Source organism: Motacilla alba, chromosome 2 (assembly GCF_015832195.1).
Source record: "Motacilla alba alba isolate MOTALB_02 chromosome 2, Motacilla_alba_V1.0_pri, whole genome shotgun sequence".
In the NCBI taxonomy this organism is placed as follows: Eukaryota; Metazoa; Chordata; class Aves; order Passeriformes; family Motacillidae; genus Motacilla; species Motacilla alba.
Genome location: NC_052017.1, coordinates 34,746,556 through 34,768,478, shown reverse-complemented (window position 1 = coordinate 34,768,478; position 21,923 = coordinate 34,746,556). Strand labels below are relative to the sequence as shown.

Genomic DNA, 21,923 nt, shown 5'->3' with positions numbered 1-21,923 from the left:
GTGTGATTGGCCGAGCCGTCTGTCAGTCACTGCGCTCGCCCCGGGTCCCGGTCGGGTCGGGTCGGGCCCGTCGCAGGCGGGAGGCGGGGCCGGGGCGGCGGGGCCGGCATGGAGGGCGAGGCGGTCAGCGGGGCGCAGCTCATCGCCCAGGCCCTCAGGGCGCAAGTAAGAGCGCGGGGCGGGGGCCGGCAGCCAGCGGGCCGGGAGAGCCTGCAGCGAGGGAATGTGCGCGGCCGGACTCACCCCGAGCGGCGCCGCCGCTCTCCCGGGGGCGGTCGGAAAGGGTTCGCCCCGCCGCTCTGTGGGAGGCTGGGAGAGGGAGGGAGGTTCCGCCGCACAGCCCCGGGAGCGGCCCGGCCTCCGCTGATTCCCTTCTGGAGGGCCTGCCCCGTTCCCAAGCCTGCCCCGTCCCGAGCTCCGCCATCCCCCGTTACCGCCAGGCGATGCCGGGGGTCCTCTGCGGCTCTGCCCGTGGCCTCCTGCGCCTCCTTTACGGCCACGAAAACTCTCTGTTGTCGCTAAACTCGAGATGCTGCGGGCCTGGCACGGGTCTTGGGAGAAGACTTTGCTTTTGGCCTGTGAAACATGGAAAAGTAGTTCAGTTGTAATCCAGACAAGCGTAGTATTCCTTATCTTTGTGTTTCCATGGGCTCGGTACTTTCCCAACCATTTCTTGGGGGCTTTTTGCCGTTAATTTTGTGTGAAAGCGTGAAAGCACAAGGTGCCGTGAGGCATTTTCGGAGTAGAGGAAGCTGACATACTGAGGATCAGGAAAGTGACATAGGAGGGATGTCCCAGGTAAGAATTGCTCAGTGGAAAGCACTAAACACACTTTGACTGAGGCACTGAACCCTTGTCCCACTGCCTGTAGAATCCCAAAATCCAGGGCTTTCACAACCACAGACGGCTGAGCTGCAAACATCAGCTGATGTTTCCACAGTGACTGTGAGCTTCTCTGTGACTATATGTGTTACATTTTTGTTTTAGAGTGCCTGAGTAGTTAGCGTGTCTGTGTTTGGTATGTGATTATTAAAGCTGCCTCTTGGGAAAAAAGAGTCTGACTTTTCTCAACTTTTTTCTTTTTTAGAATATTGAATACATGTTTGGCATTGTTGGTATTCCAGTCACTGAAATTGCAATTGCAGCCCAGGCAGTTGGAATAAAATATGTGGGCATGAGAAATGAGCAAGCTGTAAGTATATATCTGTAGTGGGACCAGCCCTTTCCTTAACTGTTTTACAATGGAATGAAACCTAGTTTAAGTTTTCTTATTAGAAAGAATGTGGTCTCTGACTTTTCATTTAAAGAACCTATACAGGAGCAGCCACTGTTATTTTGGAATAATGGAGAACATTGGTGCATTGGGTTGAGTGTTTCTTTGTGCCCTTCTTTCCCTACTTCCATTTTGAAGTGGCCCCTCCTTTTCTGTTAAGGGAATTGTGTTTTCTTTCATTTAAAAATGCTATTCTCCAGTAAGGGAGCAAGGATAGGAGAGAGAAAAAAACAATTTAAAGACAGCATGTGGTGGAGAACAAAAAAAAAATATAAGAAGTACATCTCCTTCAAGTGATGTACTGTCAGATATTATCTGCCAGCTTTTGAGATGCTCATCCAGGGCTTTTTGTTTTATGTAGCTTTCTACACACTTCCCAATATTATCATTTTTACTCCAACTGGTAGTATTTTAGTTCTTTTTAGGACTTTATTACCTGCTCCTTTATTTTTTTTTCCCCTGTCTATGTGGTGTTCTTAAGTGCCCAAAGAGGAAAGTTTTCCTGTTGACTGATAAACTTGTTCTGACAACTTAAATAATTACAGGTTTTTTTTCCTAAACTGTGTTTTAAAAGCTCACAGAACAGCAAACCACAGAAAGTAATAATGCTTCCAAGTGCTCAAAATCAACCATGGACATGTACTTAGACTCTCTTATTTTTGTATATTTCAGCTTTATTGTGTAGGTGTCAGAAATTAAAGAGCCAAGCTCCTTAAAGAGTCAGCATTTTGGTGCTATGCTGCTAGTTCTGCATTTGTCTGGTTTCCCACAGCAGTAACTCCTTAATCTCAGTCGTTTCTTGGGCAGTCTGAGGTTGAAGATCATAACCTTGGGATTATATGTTGTTTTGAAGGGCTGCTGCCCAGGATGGGGAGCTGGCTACTGAACTGGTGGCAGAGGGACCAGCAATTTCCCATACCTGATCTACAGCCGTTGCCTGTTCTCCTTAATTTATGTAGTTAATAATCTTTAGGATTGTCCCAGTTCTCAACAAAGTATTGCTACAGTACTTCTTCTAAATCAGGTGGTTGTGAGCTGAAGGTTTTTGCTGTCTGATCCTTACATTGTTATATTGGAATGTGAGAATTTAGAAGAATGCATGTCTCTATGGAAACTCTGGAACATATGAGAGAGGCAAGCATTTACAAACGTATTTAAAAGGTGTATATGAGTCTTTGAAGAACTGGGAATTCAGCACGATCTTTATGTTCCTGTAGGCCATTTAGCAAATATTCTAGTTTTAGCTGTGGTTACTAACATGATTAAAATTAATTTCCTCATGTGTCTGTAATTAACAGAGAAGATTGCTTTGTGCTGCCAAACAAGATGCTGTTCTATTTATTAGTCTTTACTGGATGAAGGAGGCAAAAAACCATTTTGCTGATTAATTATGAGCTGCTTTTGTTAGTAGAATAAAAACAGCACAAAGACTGTTTTAAGGTAAAATGTCAGGATTTCTCTTCTTTGGGGAGTCAAAAAGGAGGAATTAATCTACTACTGCATCTTGTGGTGAGTTTTGGTTTGTTCTTTATCCTCAGTGAATAATAGAGTAATTTCTTGGCAAAGGGTGAAAGGTTATATATAGTATATTCAAGATATACTCTATATATACATGCCATAGTTTTAAATGTCTCAGTTGTGTGGTCTGGCTGTGGAGGGTGTGTGTACAGCTGCCTCCTTTATTGGTGAAGGCAGCTGTATATGATATATGGACAATTAAGGGATTTTTTTTCCAGTTTCTGCCTCATTTCTAGGCCAGATGTAGCAAGAGGATTTCCTTGTGAAAGTGATTAAAGTTTAATTAGTGGTGTGCATGTGAAGTTAAAACACAATAAAATCTCATTATGAGATAATAATCAAGCAATGTACTTGTTGGTTGGCATCCTTATGTTCTTATTCTGCCCAGGACGGTGGTGGAGTCACCATCCCTGGAGGTGTTCAAAAACGACTGGATGTGGCACTTAGTGCCATGGTCCAGTTGACAAGATGGTGATTGGTCACAGGTTGGACTCGGTGATCTTGGAGGTCTTTTCCAACTTTAATAATTCTGTGAACAGCTCATAAAAATGCAGAATAGAAAAGCCTGATGGAAGCATGAAGCTAAAAGTAGCACTACCAACACTCATAAGCCATTCTCCTGTGGCCAGTAACACTGTGTAAGTTTGCCAGAAGCAGCTCACCTGCTCCCACATGCCCTTTGAACAGTGAAAACTGTGTTGCAACTTCACAGGGGTGTGTGTTTTTTGTATCTCTCCTTGGGTAATTAGAGATTGTTGCAATTGTTTAGAAGACTGATAACCCGGCTCAGTTCTGAACTACAAAACCGCCTTTACTATATGTTTATTTGTTAACAAAACACATTGTTTATGTTAGTTCTTAATCTTTAATAATAATTAGCACTACATATTCAAAGCAATCTCTTGGTATTTGTATCCTAAGTTAGTTGTGAGCTTACAGTATGCTGGAGTTGGTGCAGCTGTGAAGGGAGTCTGGCTCAAAGAACCCTTTCGTAATGGCAGCTGGAACCAAAGGGGGCATTTCATCACCAGTGTACTCAATTATAATTGAAATCAAATCTCCACTCTATTTAATAATGAAAGAGGCAGGTTCTAAGGCCAGAAGCTTAGTTTAAAAAATTACAAAATATTGCAAAATGAGGGTTTTTTCCATAAGGTGTTAGAACTTGCTGATTTCAAGACATGAATATGAAAATATGAAAGAGTGGGCAATGTCACATGTGAATTCTTCAGTTCTGTTGTCACTTGTAAACTTCTTGATCACATACTGTCATTTTATCAGGTGAAATTTATATCCAAATGTTTAATATCACTACAGGAATAGCCTAAAAACATACTCTGCAATAACACTGCTGATGAGCTATGCCAGCACATGTTGTAGATGTTACTTTTGTGATTTTTATTCAAAACATAATTTTTCTTTAAATGTGTAGTACCACAGTAGAGTGAGATGTATTTCAGCAGCTCAGCTTGTAAAAGACAATCCCAAATCATCTAATTATTCTCTCCAATGTGAGATTTCAACGTTTTGCTTGATTTCTGAAATACAGTATTTCTGAAATGCAATTCAGAATGGTTGCATTTCTGCTTCTTGACTTTCTCTTGCAAGTCCCTCTTCCATGTTCATCCAGAAGGCAGTGGAAAGCAGAAGTTTCATGTTTTGTTCTATTCAATTTCCTTCCCTAGTTTAGTTGGGTTTTTTTATCTGGTTGATTTTTTTCTTTTCCAAATCCCAAATAATCCTGATGTAATATCTTGTAACAACAGGAGCCTGAAATGTGGAGAGAAGTGAGACTTGAGATTTTTTTATATTAATCTTCATGGACACTTCTAATAATGGAAAGGGTGAAATGGAGTTTTACAAACATTTAAACTCCTATAGTCAGGGAAGAATCTGTATCTGCTTATTTTCAGTATTTTTGTTGAAAGTTATGTACAAAATATCATTAAATGTATAAATAATAATAGTATCATTAACTCCAATATTTTCAACAGGCCTGCTATGCTGCCTCTGCTGTTGGATATTTGACTGGCAGGTATGTAAAGAGTGTGCAAACCTGTTAAGAAATTCTCACTAGTTAAGAATTACCATTTTTTATCTCATCACCTGGAATAAAAAGTGTCGCTGCCTGAATTAAATTTCAGTGAAATTTGTGTTGAATCAGATGCAATTCTTCCAGTGTGAGCTTTCTTCATTGGTAGCTGCTGATAGAGTGCAGTTGAGAAAACTGCAAACATAAGTTTACCAAATTGCATATAAACGTTAGATGGCAGAGCAAATGTGATAGATGAAGTCAGGAGCTGTGTCAGGATAAGCCTGTGTATATTGCCCACCTCTGTGTGGGTGGCACATAATTGTTCACTTGCTTTTTTAACTGGATTGATACACCTTCATAGTTTCTGATTTCAATGTCTACCTTTAGTCATTCATACAAATTCCTAGCCATTCATGAGTTTTGGTGACATGAGTAAAACTTTTAATATTCTATATTTCAGCACCTTACTAATTTTTGTTGATTATTTATTTGGCGTTCTCTGTGCTCACTTTCCTTTTCTCTCTTCCTCTTTTTTTCTTTTTGTGTTTCCTGTGTAGACCAGGAGTATGTCTTGTAGTGTCCGGTCCAGGTTTCTTACACACCCTTGGTGGGATGGCGAATGCAACCATTAACTGCTGGTAATTTAACTGCATTTTTCCTTTAAAATTCCAATAATTGTGTTACTTTTTTCAGGTGATATTTAGTATTTTACTTTTTTTCGCCTTTTCATGTGGATAATGAGAAAGGAATTCTTCCTTTATCAGCCTTAAAATTAATTTAGTTACATTTTTTGTATTCTCATGGATAAAATTCTTGGTTTTGTCCTCCTCCATTGTGTGTATATCAGAAAATCTACCAGTATAGCTGGTTGTATGGATGTGTTTGAAAATGAAGTCAATATTAGCCTGTAATGCTCTCATGATCACGGAAATCATCTTAAAGGTGTTTCCTAAACTTAAATTCATACTGCCTTTGAATTACTGTATTTCATACATGAATAAATTGACAACTGCATTGTTAAAATCCCTATTTCCTCCCCACACAGACATTTAGAGCAGTAATTAAGTATTGAATTAAATCATGTACAGAGGGATGGCGTTTACTCCAGTAAGCCTTCAGTGAGACGTGACAGCTTTGTCTGGTCTGCCACTGAAAGCTGTTCAGAAAGCTGTGCTGAGGTATTTTGGGAAGAAGCTGTAGCAATACCAAGCAGATGTGTTCACAGAACAGAATGTGATCCAGAACAGTGTGAACACTGGAACACTGAATTAGCAGTGGTTGATGGATGAGGGAAGCTCAGTAATAGGAACACTACAAATCAAGTGTGACATTTTGAATAAAAGTCCTCTAGTGTTCAAATTCTTTTTTTAAAAAATGAGTTCTTGACTAAAGTTTTGCTGTCGCTATTTGACCTTAGACTAAAAAAGGAAGATTATATGAAAACTTTGCTTTTGAACAGTCAGGAGTTTGGTTAGAAGAAAGAAGTGTGCATGTAATTTACTTATGGATTTGCAGGAGACATTTTTGTGGGTAAACTGCATTTTCAAGGGTAAAATCTCTTGATACTTCTGCTGAAAATTGCCTGCCGTGCTGCTGCCTCCTGTCCTGTCTCATTCTGAGCAAGATTTTGTACCTCATTCTGGCTGTGACAATGGACTCCAAAGACAAGTGTGTGATAGTTGGTAAGATTTGGAGGAAACAAGCATGCTGAAATTGCAGTTAAATTTTTTATCAGTTTACTGAAGTTCTTCTCCTGCAAGTCCATAAGACTTACCATTACTACTTTCATTATAGTCAAATGTTCTTTCTGCTTTACTGGTTTTTTTTGCCTCGCTTTATAAGCACTACTCTTCAAAATGTCTACAATATTGTGACAGTAGTACAATGATTTCCTTGAGGGAAAAACTTATTTCTAGTTAGAATTATTTAAAACTTCAAGGGCAAAACTAAATATTTTCAAGATATAGCTGTTGGAGTTGGCTTTCTAAAAAGTAGACCAGTTTTGTAATTGTATTTCATTATTGGGAAGTAGTAGTTAATTTGTTCATTAAAATATTTAAATAAATTTGAAAAAGGCAAGTGAGAGAAACATAGGGTTTGTTGCTGTCAAACAGTCTTGCATTGTAATAATCATTTTGTTGAGGGGAGAGAATAAGCAGAATGAAATGTGTAGAGCAGTCACCAAGTGAGTTTTTCCATAATGATTCTTCATGGAGGTAAGACACAGCCTGAAGTTCTCATTTCACTGCTCCAGGGGATTCAAAGTGAGATTTTTGGTGTATGGCAGAGAAATGGCCTGGTTGTGAAGCTCGGATCTGGATACACATCTGTGTCTTAGGGGTGGTTAAATTTAGGATTATGCATGGAACTCTCTGCTAATGTTTCAGCTTGATACATTGTATAGATAAATGCAGTCTATAATGCCATATCTGAAGAGAAATTGTGTAAGAGAAAAAGCCTAGAAAGCTATAGACCCAATATTGCAATATAGAGTGGATGAATAAGGAGATTAATAAAACAACTTTCCTCTGTTGACTCAGCACTTAGCATTTTAAGGAGTTTGACCTACAATTTGAAGAAAAGACAGGTTTTCATTCACTGTAGGAAAAGTATTTATTATATTTTGTGGAAATTACAGTAAAAATGTGCTCCTGTGAAATGTATAACCCTCATTGTAAAGTAATACTGCCTTCCTCGCATAGCTGTGAACAGATTTAAGTTGAGGACTGCTGGCAGGCATGTTAATTTTTTGTCTGTTTCTTTAGGTTTTGGAGTTTTTTTACTAAAAACAAAATGCAGGGAGTTGTGTTCTCAGCCAGCTAACTTAGCTGTGTTCCAAATTGTATACAAAAAAGGCATAATCTTTTTGAAAAATATTATATCCTAGCTTGTTTCTTAGTTCTAGGGCTTGTGCGTGTTTCAGTATCCTTTATAAACACACATCTTAAAACTTTTTGGACCAATCAATACTTTTTAACTTCTTATTAGGTGTTATCATTCCCTCAAACCACTGTGTCACCCATATTTTCAAGCTTGAATGAAAATTGCCTGCAATGGGATTTGGTTTTAGAACTTCTATGATCCAAATCACTTAATATGGCCAAATTGTCCCAAAACTGGTGACCCAAAAGCTGCTGGGAAGGCTACTGGCTGACACTCTGACATTTAGAATCCATTTCTGTATTCTGTATCTATTCTTTACAAATCTGTGGATGCTATGTATAAAAATGTATATATGTGTGTGTGTATATAAATATATATATTTATACTTAGGGGGTTTTTGTTTGTTTTTAATATACTTTTCTAGGCCTTTGATTGTTATTGGCGGTTCTTCTGACAGAAATCAGGAAACCATGGGAGCTTTCCAAGAATTCCCACAGGTATACAGACATACAGCTTTCTACAGGAAGGTTTCAGTTAAATCTTGTTTCTTCATCCTGAGCAACAATCCTGAGCACTAACATTTCCTAGCAGATCTTATAATGCTGTTGGTTTGCTCCATCTGCTGGTTTAAAATTGACATTGTGTAAGTACAGCAGATTGCCTTCATGTTGGAATTCATACTCTTGTTTTAGGTTTTCAGCTAGTATAGATTACCTTTGTTTGTTGTGAGATAGACAAGAGCAAAATGTCCAAGAAAATAAATCAGTTTATGGGGGAAGGAAAAAAAGCCAAAAACCACAAGCACTCAGAGGAATGAGTATGGTTTTGACAGTTTTCATCAGCTGCTACTGCATTTTTCTATGGGGAAGTTTCCACCTCGTTGGTTTTCATCTGGCATTTCTTTAATTTTATTCATGTGGAAATTAGAGAATTACTTTGATAAATCAATACAATGGTTATTTGCTTCGATTCAGGTTGAAGCTGGCAGGCTGTACAACAAGCTGTCTGTCCGCCCAAGCAGCCTGGAAGTTATTCCTGCTGTTATTGAAAAGGTATGAAAAAATACAAAATGAGTAATAGAATATCAGGTAACTGTCTCCTGTTTAGGTTTTGAGGGTTTATTTTTTTAGAGTTTTTATTCTAACTAATTTGCTCTGGCAGATAGGAGGTTGATTGAGTAAATTAACAACTGGGGAGGTTCTGCCTTATGAACAATGCTATGGAGTAGGCTAGAAATAGATCCTAGTCCAGTCAAATGCTTACTGATCCCTGCAGTGATTTTTGTTAGCTTCAGATAGAGTTGGAAAATTTTTTATTAAATAAATGCTTTTAGGAAGAGATGCAATACCTAGAAATGTAATGCTTCAGCTGTTTTATCACTGTCATGTGAAGGAGATTTGGAGGAGGGCAATGGAGATGGTTGTGTTTGGGGTTTGAGTTTGGTTGTTGTTCTGTTGGCTTTTTTTGAGAGTGAGAGAAAACACATCCTTATCTCAGTGCTTCAGAGAGGATTAGAGAAGTCTCTTGGTACTGCTGTAGCAGCCCTTCTGCCATGTCAGCCTAAATTCTGCATACAGTCATACTGTTTCCAGAAGTGCAAATTCAGCAGAGCATCTACCTGCAATAGAAGAACTGGGATCAAAAGTAATAGAAAATGGAGGCATTGGTTGTCTTGGTTTTACTCTGTTTGTGCTACTTTAAGTAGAATTCAGCATGAATGTTTAATTTTGTATCTCCTAACATAACAGCTGATAATGCAGTTGTCTCATTGCAAATTAAACAAAGAATTTAGAGTCTAATACTGTACATCTGCTGAAAGGCCCCAGCTGGTATGTAAGAGAAAGTATAAATAGCTGTCAAAACTTTATTTTGTTGGTATAAATCCATGGAAGCTTCCACTATGATGAATCAGCAAAATGAAACTGTGCACCTTGTCTGCCTGCAGCAGAGTTTTCTTGCTTTTTTTGAATATAAATATTTTTAAAATCCTGTTAAACAGTGACTAAAACTGTGATGTATGTATTCTAGGCTGTAAGAACCAGTATGTATGGTCGTCCAGGTTCCTGCTATATTGACATACCCGGAGATTTTGTGAATCTTCAGGTGAATAAGAGCTCTGTCAAGTGCGTAAAGATTACGTTCATTATTTTTCAAGTCACTGAACAAAAGAAAATTCATTTATAGGTCAATTTCATATTTTATTTTCCTAAAACAAGAAAATCCAGCCTCTAATAGTGACATGCCATCATAGCATGATACAGATTGCAGTTTGTAATGAAATGTGCAAAAAAGAACGAGTTAATATGGTAATGTAATGATGTCACTCTGTAAATCTCTGAAACAACACTACCTACAAGATTAAAGAAACGGAGGGAAAACTTCAAAGCCTGTTTTGAAAAAAATATTTCCTGTTCTAATAAATGCTGTAACACGGTGTGTAGCAACTGCAGTTTTATGCTAAACAATAGGTTTTGTCTTTCAGCATTTCTTGTTTTGAATTTTTTAAGAGCCTCTTTTGTTTTGCTTGGCTTCAGGTACATGGAATGCTGCCTGCCACCTCCCATCAGCATGGCTGAACACTCTGCTGTATCCAAAGCAGCTTCTGTCATTGCTCTTTCCAAGCAGCCCCTGCTCATCATTGGCAAAGGTAGAATGCTTTGATGTAGCTTTGAACTGTGCACATTCAGGAAAAGAACAGATTGCTTTTCCCCAGAAGTGTTACCCATCTTCTTTTTTAGTCAAACAAAACAACCAAGGAGTATTAAAACCACAAAATTCTTTGGAATTTAATGTTAAAATCTGCTCTGGTTTTAGAATTTTTTCTCCTGTTCTTCAATGGTTTATTTTTCATCTAGTTTAAGGAAAAATCAATTGATAAAATACAAGTTTCTGTAGAAAAAAATCAGATAACTGTTTAATCCTAGAACCTAGAATCCTAGAATCCTAGAACTGTTCTTTAATCCTAGAACCAATACCAAGGGATCACTTCCAAAATTCTGAACAATTTAAATTCTATTAAAGACATTATGTTCTCTATCTGATGCTCTGGCATATATAGCAAGAATCAGAGTAACCAAAGGTCATTTTTCTGTTGGTTCTTGCTGGAAGTGCCAGCCTACCTGTGCGGGGATGTACAGCAACACAGCAGTTGCTGTTGCTGCTTTACAGACTTTTCTTTGTACTCTGCCATTCTAATCAGTTCCCAGAGATGAGGGGGGGTAATTATTTTCTGTGCTGGTTCACTTCTTTTGTGCCTCCTTGTGGAGTGTTAGCCAGTGCAGTGGTGTTTCTGTTGAAGATACAGGTCAGCTAGGAAGAGAATTAAAATAACCAGCTCATTTAACCCAGGCTGTTTTCCTGCAGATGTGGGGAATTATCTCTGTCTGTGTTTAATTGGGGAGTGCAGTGATTGAAATGAGATGGATCTTATGATTGATTAGGTAATGAAATTGAAAACAGAAGGTAGATCAGAAGAGATTATGGGTTGGTTTTTTTTCTGTCTGGATACACAGGAAGAAAAGGGTTTTCTTTGAAAGTGAAAGGTGGAAAACTCAAAAAAAAAAAAGTGTTTTGTCTGTGTCAGCAATTGAGAATCTACTCAACAAATGTACCTGGACTTTGTGCTATATATTGTTGTTAGCAGAATTTTTGAAAGATTTGCAGAAGTATATTTTTCAGTATTTAAGACTCATAGATTCAAGCCATTGCACAAGGACCAGTCAGTTATTCCACGTTGCTTGGGCAAGCGTCATTCAGCAGCCATGTACTGCTGCAGCATCACAGGAAATGTGTGCACAAGCACCTACCTTTGCAAGGACTTGTTTGTCCTTCTTCTCTCTTTTCTCTAAGTGCTTACAGTAGAGTCTTTGGGCAGATTGTTATGGAGCAGGAGGTAAGCAAGAAATGACACGACATAATATAAAGGTCATTTCGTGTTGCTGCTGCAGAAGTCTCTGTCCCATAATACCAAATTTCACTCACTAAAAAATTGCCATTTTAAATAAACAAGATCTCCTATTTTTCCCTGCCCTGCTTCATAAAAAAATGATAAAAGACTTCAGCAGAAGTCTTACAAGAAAACCAAGCAAACAAAACTTTTTGTTGAAAATATGTGAAATTTTAACTGCAGATATCTGTGGTTTGGCATGTTTAGAGTTCTTCAGAATGAAAAGTAGCAGGCAGCTTTCATAATGGGAAACAGTACTCTTTCTGCCATAATGTAATCAGCTTAATTGAAGTGCAAGCAAATACAGTTGGTTTCTGTAGTATTAAGCAGTCTCTTTCATTTCATTCAGGTGCTGCTTATTCACATGCTGAAAACAACGTCAGAAAGTTGGTGGACCTTTGTGGACTGCCTTTTTTGCCTACACCAATGGCAAAGGGAGTAGTTCCTGATAACCATCCAAATTGTGTAGCTGCAGCAAGATCAACGTAAATATAAAGCAAGGCTTCTAATCCTAACAGCTGAGAAACAACTAGGAATTTTGGTGGGCTACACATGCCAGGGAAGAGAAAAGTCATACCACAAAAATTTTTTCAACTATGTTTTGCACCTCACTGTAGAGCACTGGAGATCCTGCTGGAAAAGGGACTAAAGATTTAAGTGGATCACTTTAGAATGCTGACCAGGAAGATACTTTGAGATATATTATATTCTGTAGCTATGAAACCTATGGCAAGTAGATGTAATTATGTTGATAGTATGTATTTCGTATCATAAAACAGAGCTGGCAAACAGTTTATGTTAAATATTCGACTTTATGCACTAGATAAACTCCTTCTTTTTACTTTAAAACCATAAACAGAAGCTTGAACTGCCCATGTTGCAGTTGGAGTTTTGCCAGCTGTTGTTTCTGTGTGGTGTTTGCAATACCCTATCACTAAATTGCACTTTATTTATAAAGAATAGTAAGATATTTCAAACTACCCTGAACAACTATGTTTAAAGTGATTTTTAAAAGGGATTTTTTTTGGCTTTTGGCAAAATTAATGTGACTGGACTTTAGGAACCCCACTATGTATGAATATACATAGTCAGTTTGCAGATGGAGCATTTACATACCCTGAAAGTAAAATGCTGTCCATTACTGAGCACATCAGCTTTATCACTGTTAAGCATGCTGCTAGGAAGAATGGAGAATAAAAGAATATACCAAATATTGTCTGCCTATCTGAAAGGTAAATTAATGGGAGACTAAACTGAGAGGCCCATACCAATCTTAATTTTGGCACCCACTGTTGCCAGTGTCACAATAGTGAGTCTTTTGCTTTAACCTCAGCATCATTGTAGCATCTTGTTGGTCTCCTAATGTAATGATTCCTCTCCTGTATGCAGTATAATAGGAAAATAGTAATTAATTTTCTTCTTAAGTTCCTTAACTTTAGAATGGCTTGGTGATTGGCTGTATAAAAGGATACAGGGAGCTAAGCAGGCAGCTTAGAGAAATGAAGGCTACGTGTAGCCTGGGGTTTGCTGTGGTGGTTAGGGTTGCTTCTAATTTTGCAAAGACCGTTGAAGGAAATAGTGATTCCTTCTTACCTGCTTCTGTCATTTCCTTTTATTAGGGCATTACAGCATGCTGATGTAATCATCTTGCTTGGTGCAAGGTTGAATTGGATTTTGCATTTTGGTCTTCCACCAAGGTATCGACAGGATGTAAAGGTTATTCAGGTAAGCAGGAAAATCATTATCACTTAATGGAAGTCTTCTGTGTTCTAGCATTGACCAGAGCAATTATTGTAAAATATTTTGATAATGTATTTTATGTGGCAAATACTGCCATATGGACAATGCAGTATGGTGCATATAGTTATGATAATTCTCCAGAAATACTTATGCTATCTTTAATTGTTGTTTTTACTTCCTAATTTTTTTCAAGAACGCTTACAATATTGTTCCTAGTCTCAAGAGCTTGGTGCTGCTATAATGAGGAGGGCAGACACATCTATGCTGTTGACTAATACAGGGTTGGACTCAATACTGTTGTGATCTTTGGAGCATTGGAATTTCTATATGTTTGAAAGAAAACTGTCTTTGAAATTGTGGAATCTTTCATACTGCTCTCTTGGCTGATATTTTTTTTTTTGAAAAAGAACAGCTTTCTGTCATAATGTGAGAGCTCAGTCACTCAGAAATGAAATAAGAGGAAGAAAGACTGTTTAACTAATTAATGCATTTGACAATCTGCCAGCTCTTAGAAAGAGAAGTCTTTAAATTGTGTCCTTAAAATCTCCTCTCCACGACTCTGTGATCAAATAGTAGTAGTTGATCAACATATTGGCTGTCCTGCTTACATTGACCTGGAACATAGTCTAAAGTTCCAAACTTCAAAATATCATTAATTTTAAAGCTAAATTTCTTAAAATACACGTTATTTTTGCAAATATTATTTTTACAAATAATACATATTTTATGATTCCATGATTCCTCTTCCTAAAAGATTTAAAGAAAATATTTTTCATTTAGCTTAATTTTTTTTCACAGTCAGAGGTTAATATTAAAGCACTAAGTCAGTTCATAGTCTGTATGACCTGGTCAAAAATAACAGTTTATGTAACCTTAGAGGGCTCATGCATCACTGATAGATTTGCTTCAGTAGTTGCAACTTACTTTTCAGTTTCTTCATGCTAAGTTCTTACTGTCAAGTAGCATACACATAGTTTTCTTAGTGAGAAAATTGTTGCTTTGTATAGACTTTCAAGGTGTACCTGAACCTAGATTTTTAGCTCACATACAGTAATAAAGTTCTACAGTATCTGCAGGAGCTTGAAAGAAGCAAGCAGTCAGCTTTAGGGATATATATGCCTTTTCATTAAAATAGGTATGTAGCATAGGGTTTTACTTTGTATAAAGGGTTTCCTGATGTCATGTCAAGGAGAGACAAAGGAAGTTACCTGTACAGCCAAAGCAGGGAAGACATCTATGTATGTTAGGGCATGTTCCTCACTTGAACTGAAAAAAAAATCTGGTTAATATCCTTGAGTTAATGGTTGTTTTTCTTTTTGAAATACAGATTGATATTTGTGCAGAAGAGCTGGGGAATAATGTAAGGCCAGCTGCAACTTTATTAGGTGACATAAACGCCGTGACTGAGCAGGTAATGTAATGTCCCATGTCCTCTGGTTTTGACCTCAATTTCCTCTGATTCATGTGAAGTAATTTGCCTGTTAAAATAAAATAACCTCCAGCTGTTAAAGGAAAACCATTTTTCAGGCAGTATATTCATGTTGTATATCCATTCTATTCTTAAATTGTATGTTAAAGATTCTGATTAGTGTTACTGTGATTGTGCTGGGGTCGTTCTTGATAATGTTATTATTGATGCTTTTGTTGTCTTTTAAACATGTTGAAAGAACCCTCTACAACATTTCAATATTGTTCCAGCTCTTAGAAGAATTGAAGAAAAGGTCATGGAAGTACCCTTCTAATTCAGAGTGGTGGCAGAGGCTAAGAGGGAAAATCAAGAACAATGAGGAAAGATCGAAGGTAGCATGACATGAAAGAAATTAAAGGTTTCTTGCTATAACAGGCACTGATAAGTTGTCAGTTTTATAACTGGTCTATATCCAACCTTTTGAATTATTTCTCTGTTAAGTCACCCAGACTTTGAAAATTCGTACCATTCTGGTACAGGCCTACACTTCTTATCCTTAGGAACTGTAAGCATTATAGGTTAAGTATTCTATGATTTTGTATACATTCAAGCTGTGTAGAAATCATTACAATTTGGGATTGGATTCTTAAAGCCATTAGTAGAAGAGCACAGCCAGAGCTGCTGTATTATGGGCAATGACTGCTAAGCAATGGACAGATACTCCACGTACTCCAAGTGGGAGCTGGCTTAGGTGAAGACACGTTCTTAGTTTTCTTCTAATTGTAATCATTGTTTGTAATTGTGCAGTTTAGCAGTGCTGGTCTAGGTTTATTCTGTGTTAAAAGCAAGTAGCTGTTAAGGCCAAGAGATCACAAATGCTTGGTATATACCTAACTTTGTGTAACTCATCTTCTGTAACTTCAGATGCATGTTCCCAGGACTGGGATCTGAAATAAATTCTTTCTAGCAGATTGCTCTTTTGAATTACCTCCCAGCACACAGATGACAGCTCACTTAGGGTTGTCAATAGTCACACCTGGTGCAGAAAAATTTTATGAGCCTCTTGGGTTAAACTGAGTTTTAATAGCTTCTGCTAATGATAGGACATTGAAGGGCTGCTGAGCTTGTTGAGCCTCTGATAAATATGTTGTGTCCCCAGGATAGATACACAAGGAGTGACCTTGATGCAGTGCCTGAAAAACCAAATACTCCAGCCTTACCTAGCAGAGTGTATTTTATTTTCATTGTTATTATTTATGTGTTTCTCTTTTGCACCCTAAATTCTATTCATGGGAGTTACTCATATCTTTTATTTTTAAGGGATTAGCGTTACAGAAGTCTCTGCCTATGAATTATTATACAGTCTTTCATCACATCAGAGAACTGCTACCCAAGGACTGCATTTTAGTAAGTGAGGGAGCAAACACCATGGATATTGGACGAACTATGCTTCCAAATTTCTATCCCCGTCAAAGGTGTGATATCTTTTGTTCTCACTCAACATGCTACATTTCTGCATAAATGTTTTCATTTAGCTAAGAATGGCCTGGAAAACAGAAGTATAATATGTTGGGAGTGGGATTAAGGGAAGTTTTCCACTTACATACTGATGTCCTGTCATAGATTTTAACAATTCTCTGCATGCTCTGCAGCAGAATGGTGATAGTTGCTCTCTTCTTATGGAAAGGGAGTGATGAGCATTATGTTCAATTCCCTGACCTTGATGTTTGTTTCTGTGTTCAGAGTCTTTAGTAAATATTGATGAAAAATAAAAGCAATTATTGGGATTCTTATGTTGAAAAGAATTCATGTGAAGAGTTTTTGTTTGGAACACTTCAGAACAGGGAAAACTTGAAAATTGGATTATATATCAGGCATGCTTTCATGTAAAGCTGCGTGCCTAAGGTGTGGATACTCAAAATACTGCTTTGTGAACAAAACAACCAACAACATCCATGTACTTCCAGTAGAGCTGGGGAAAGAGTGTGTATTTTTCCCCTTATTTAAAATAAGTACACAGTAATGTTACTGGTTGTCTCTTCAGACTGCGCTGCACATATCTGAAAGGAAATTCAAGCAGTTAACCCTAGAATAATCTAGTGTTTTATGTACTTTTATATCCATTATGTGCTTCTGAGGGAAATGATCTAACTAAATTATAGCTTTCAATTTGATTTCAAATGGTTGAACAGAAGACTAAAATTTGAACAGCAGTATTTAATCAATGGCTTTCAGACTAATAGTTATATTTTCAAGGAATTAAATATAGAAATATTTCATGTTGTCTGTCTCTACAGTAATTGAATGTTTTTGAAATACTGTAACTATGCAAGCTAAAAGCATATAAGAATAGTTCTTTATTGTAGCACTAGTGTACAAGAGTTCTTCATTTTAATTTGAGTTTTCCAGTATGTTTATATCACTTGAAACATTTGCAGCTTTATCAAATGTTTGGCTGAATATAATAATCTCTACATCTGGTATCTCTTTGTACCAATTGTTTATAAAACAGTATTCAAATACTATATGGCAAAGTATTAAAAGTAAAAGTAAGGCACCATGAATTAATTAAAGAGATTGAGTAGAAATAAAGGGATAGTAATTCTGTATTCTCCTTTTAGGCTTGATGCAGGTACTTTTGGAACCATGGGAGTGGGGCTGGGTTTTGCCATAGCAGCTGCAATGGTAGCCAGGGACCGCACACCTGGAAGGCGAGTTGTCTGCATAGAAGGGGATAGTGCTTTTGGATTTTCTGGAATGGAGGTGGAGACTATCTGCAGGTAACTGGTTTTTTTGGCTCAAGAAGATGCTCTTCAGGGTCACTTTAACTAGAAGAATTTAACTGCTGGTAGGTGGGGTATCCATGAAACGCATGAAAACAAGCCAGAAAACATACATGCTGATTTTTCATGTTATTGTGGTGTAGTGCTTTACTAGTGATGGTTGAATCATCTTTCAGGTGGAAGTGGTTTGGTTTTTTGTTGTTTTTTTTTTTGTTGTTGTTTTGGTTTGGTTTTTTTGTTTTGTTTTACTTGTAAGGAAAATTACACTCTTAGCATCTTACAGAAGGGGACAAGTATTTCAATATTCTTCCAAATGTGTCTTTTTGTAGATACAACTTGCCAATCCTGATAATTGTAGTAAACAACAATGGGATTTACACTGGTTTGGATGCAAATTCCTGGGAGGAGATGTTAAAGTTTGGTGACCCTGCTACATGGTAAGCATCTTCAAAGTATGTCCTTGGTAACTATAGAAGAAGTGACCAAAATGGTCATTCTCTTAATTTTTAATGCTTTATGATCCAGATTAAAATTACATTTATAAAATCAATTTAGTCCTGGGCTAAATTCATATAAGTAAGAACCAGTTACCAAAAGCAAACAGCCAACCTAATTCCAGCCTACTGTTTGCACGACAGTGCTGCAGAGATGATTCTCTATGAGTTTTCTCAGGTTCCTGGAGCAGTTCAGCCTGCACAGTAGAGAGTTCATAGTGGGCTAACTTTCAAAATCCTGATACTCTCCAAAATTACCTGAGACCTGAGTTCTGAGTTTACACAGGACTTCTGTTTTTGAGCTGAGATCTCTGGACAAAGAGAACCAGGCTAAACCAGCTGAGGAATGACTCCACAAGATAAAAATGAGTACAGTACCCTATAAACACATCTTAGGTGGTGCAGCAACCATAGTTCTTTCAGCCCAGAAGAATTCATCAGGCCAGCACAATAATCATCTTGCACTTTAAAATTGGTGCTAAAGTAATTAAATTAGTCAGCCTGGCAATTTTCCCATGCCATTAGTCATGTTTTCCATTCTGTTACAGTGTACCTCCTGTTTCTCTCCTGCCAAATGCACACTATGAGAAAATTATGTCTGCCTTTGGAGGTAAAGGATACTTTGTTAGAACACCAGAAGAATTGCAGAATGCTCTGAAAGCAAGTGTGACTGACAAGCAAACACCTTCTCTTATAAATGTACTGATTGATCCACAATCTGAGAGAAAGAAGCAGGTATGTATGTGTTTTCCTTTTTTTTTTTTCCTGCAAGCTTCCTGGTGGTGAGCTTCTGAAAACCTTAGGGACTATCACTTAAACCACAGAGGAGGCAGAGATGGTTGCAAGGAAGAAAGATTGTTCTTCGATTTGGGAGACAGAGAAAATAGGTCCTTTTACACCATGCCATCTGCTTTCCTTGCTTTCTGCTTGTTTGGGTTTTTCCCCCTACTGGCTGTATAGTGTCCTTAATGACTGTTTCCAGAATTTAAGGTTATTCCTTTTCATTCGAGACCAAAGGAGATGAAACATTTTTGAGCGGTCTTTATATCCTGTGGATTCCCTCTTACTGTTTGCCCGTTCTGATGTAGTTTTTATTCTGTGTTGGTTTGGTTTTTTGTTTGCAGGAGTTTCCCTGGCTGACTCGTTCTAACCTGTAGTAGAAGAGGAAGATGATGGTGATGCAAGGCACATGTTAAACAAAACCGAGTTGTTTTCTGGAAGTGGAACTGATACAACTGTATTTTGCATAAGCATTGGAGCAAAGTGGGATTTTAGAACTGCTGTTAGAGGAATCTTTAAATGCTGAAATTAGGTAATTGTAAAATGAGAAAGACATATATGAATGTATACCAGGCCTTCTAAAAGATTGTACACAATACTGATGATAAAATTATATACTTTTTCTTTTACTCCAAGTAACACCCATTATTTGTGCTTTAAAATCTTGAATGTTCTGGATGAACAGAATAAGGTGAGGGTTTTATGCTGTCTGAATCCTAGAAGTGTTTGCCAGTCTGCAATTATAGTAGCTTGATTTTTAACCAACCACACCACCATTCTACTTGTTAAAACATTTGTCCTCTAAGGACCAAACCAAAGCATCTTGTTGTGAGTAATTCCTGATTGGCCTCATTATGCATTGAAAACTGTTGCATTGGTAGTAGCTTCCTAATTTTACAGATTGATTTTTTTCAGCTTCTTCTGAATGTAGAAGTAGTGTATTAAAAATGCAGACTGACTCAAGGGCTAAGCTTGTCTACTGAATTTGTTTTTACTAACTGGAACGTATGGTGATTGTAGGAAAAGAAAATCATGGGTTTTCTTCTGAAGCTTAGCTCTTCACAAACACCACCACGTCTGTAGGCTGAAAACGTGGCCATATTTATTAGTGAGATTTCCAGTATTAATAGATTGTAAATCATTATAATCAGAAGCATTTCAAATAAAACATGACCACCACTATCACCAAAATATCAATAGTGACACCAACAAAAAGACCCCCAAAAAAGTTCAGATGAAAACAGAATTTTAAAAAATCTCTCACAAGAGCAACAGCAATAAAAACTATTAATGTTTAGCATAATGTTCGTTTTGGCTGACATCACAAAGCAACCACCAATGTTTGTGCTGTGGCTGGCTAATTGTACAACAAAGGTTCTTCATGGAATTGTATAGAGACCTAGAGTCCCACCTGCACTGTGATGCAGAGGTGACATTTAAAGCAGATATTTGGCCTGCCTGGCATTCTATCTACTGTGTTTTCATTTGTTGCTGCATCTGACAATCTGACTTAGAGATCAGACTGTAAAAAATTAAAGTCTCTCTTTGTCTATGCTTCTGTCATGGCCTACAACAGTTACTATGCAGGATACTCCTAAACAGATTACTTTACTTTATATTTACATCTGTTCTTAAATGCACAAGTTCTTTGTTGTTACATGCACAGAAGGGAATATTCTGTCTCTGATTTGCTTTATTTTCTATTATTCCATTGTCAGTAAGTGTTAGTTATCTAGTGGAAGGCACTTGATGACCTAAGGAGAAAAGGCACTGGGCTGGCAGGGGATTGTGGCCTGCAGTCAGGTTTGTTGCAAAAGGCTTGGCTTATTGGGTCTGGCACTTCAGTTTGGATCTGGCCCAAGGCCATGCATTACTGTTAGGCAGAGGAATGTAGGAATGTCTCTGCGCACTAGTACAGGGAGATAATATCTGAAATAAATAATATCTGAAATAATCTGAAGTGCAAAAGGATAAAATCCTAGAAGGGATGCAGCTCACAAAAAAATGTAAGGCTGCTGAGTTCTCTGGGGTGCTCTGCAAGGAAGGTGGAACAATGTTGAATCTTGACATTAATTTTGTTTCATTCTTCTTGTCTCACAAATTAATTTTGATATGTTTCTGTGATTAAACACAATCCATTATCATGGTGTAAAATATCTCTAAGAGTTAATGCTGGAACTGACCACAGGGGAGGTAATTTGCATTGGATAAGCAAATGTAGAAAATACTGGTTTATACTTGAAAATTAATAAAAAGTGATTTTCACGCTGTTTCTTCTTTAATGAGAGTGTTTGAATTATGTCAGCATTTTGTGTCAGGTGTTGGAAATTGGCTTACATTTGATTTCCTAAAATGTTGTTGAATAACTACAGTAACATGCACAATTTATTTTAGTAAGTCAAGATCTGGAAAATGAAAAGCAAATAATTTGAAACTCTGGAGAGGTGATAACATAATTGATAACATCAGTTTGGATTTAATTAAGCTTTTAAAAAGCTTAAGAAAGAATTAACACTGCATTTCTTACTGCTTTAAAATAGACATCATACCATGATACAATAGAATTTCTTAGGTTGTAATGATTAGGGGTTTTGAGATGAGAGAGGGCATGATTTCCATGTAAAGCCAAGGAGAGTGAAATCTCTGCTGCTTTGTTTATATAAACAATACCAAGCTTACCTGCTTGGTATTGTTTTACACCGTGGAGTTGATCTAAGAGGAGTGTTAGGCAGATGAAATTGCATGAAAGAACAGTTTCAAAGGTGAGAGAGAAACAAGCTGTCTCTGAAATGTCCTAGCTTTATTAAAAGGAGCAAAAAATTACAAATTATGTAAGCTTGGAGAATGCTGTGACACATGTGGCTTTACCCAACTGGAAGTTTTCCTTCAATGCCAGAACTTGGCAATTAAAGGTACTGAACAGACTCAAGAGGAAGAAAATGTCTGGGCCTCAGCTGAGGGAAGATGCTGTGAAAGAGATAGTGAGTGTAATTTACTGGGATATTCCAGGAGATGTTTGTGTTTAAATAAGGTGCGGTTCTGAGTCTTTCTTAAGGTTTTCAG

The 21,923-nt window shown here is 37.5% G+C and overlaps 2 protein-coding genes across 4 annotated transcripts in view; one reads left to right on the top strand and one right to left on the bottom strand.

Moving 5' to 3' along the window:
- BTD (biotinidase) overlaps positions 1-21,923 on the bottom strand; it is a 45,484-nt gene that overhangs the window by 14,146 nt on the left and 9,415 nt on the right. The window contains exon 2 of one of the 2 annotated variants that reach the window (XM_038128793.1): positions 244-576. The gene's annotated coding sequence lies outside the window, so the exon portion shown is untranslated. Of the gene's footprint in view, positions 1-243; positions 577-21,923 lie in introns of those variants that run through there. The other variant, XM_038128794.1, reaches the window with a different exon arrangement.
- Positions 9-21,142, top strand: HACL1 (2-hydroxyacyl-CoA lyase 1). 2 transcript variants are annotated; one of them, XM_038128790.1, is made up of 17 exons: positions 9-165; positions 1,088-1,192; positions 4,786-4,826; positions 5,384-5,464; positions 8,134-8,206; positions 8,684-8,761; positions 9,738-9,832; positions 10,244-10,356; positions 12,005-12,140; positions 13,275-13,380; positions 14,723-14,806; positions 15,094-15,195; positions 16,124-16,278; positions 17,425-17,583; positions 17,916-18,023; positions 18,629-18,815; positions 19,205-21,142. In XM_038128790.1, exons 1-17 carry the CDS (start codon positions 109-111, stop codon positions 19,235-19,237), a joined length of 1,713 nt encoding a protein of 570 aa, XP_037984718.1. In that variant the 5' UTR covers positions 9-108; the 3' UTR covers positions 19,238-21,142. The 2 variants fall into 2 exon arrangements, with proteins under 2 accessions (XP_037984718.1, XP_037984719.1); XM_038128791.1 differs by lacking the exon at positions 9-165 and adding an exon at positions 678-798.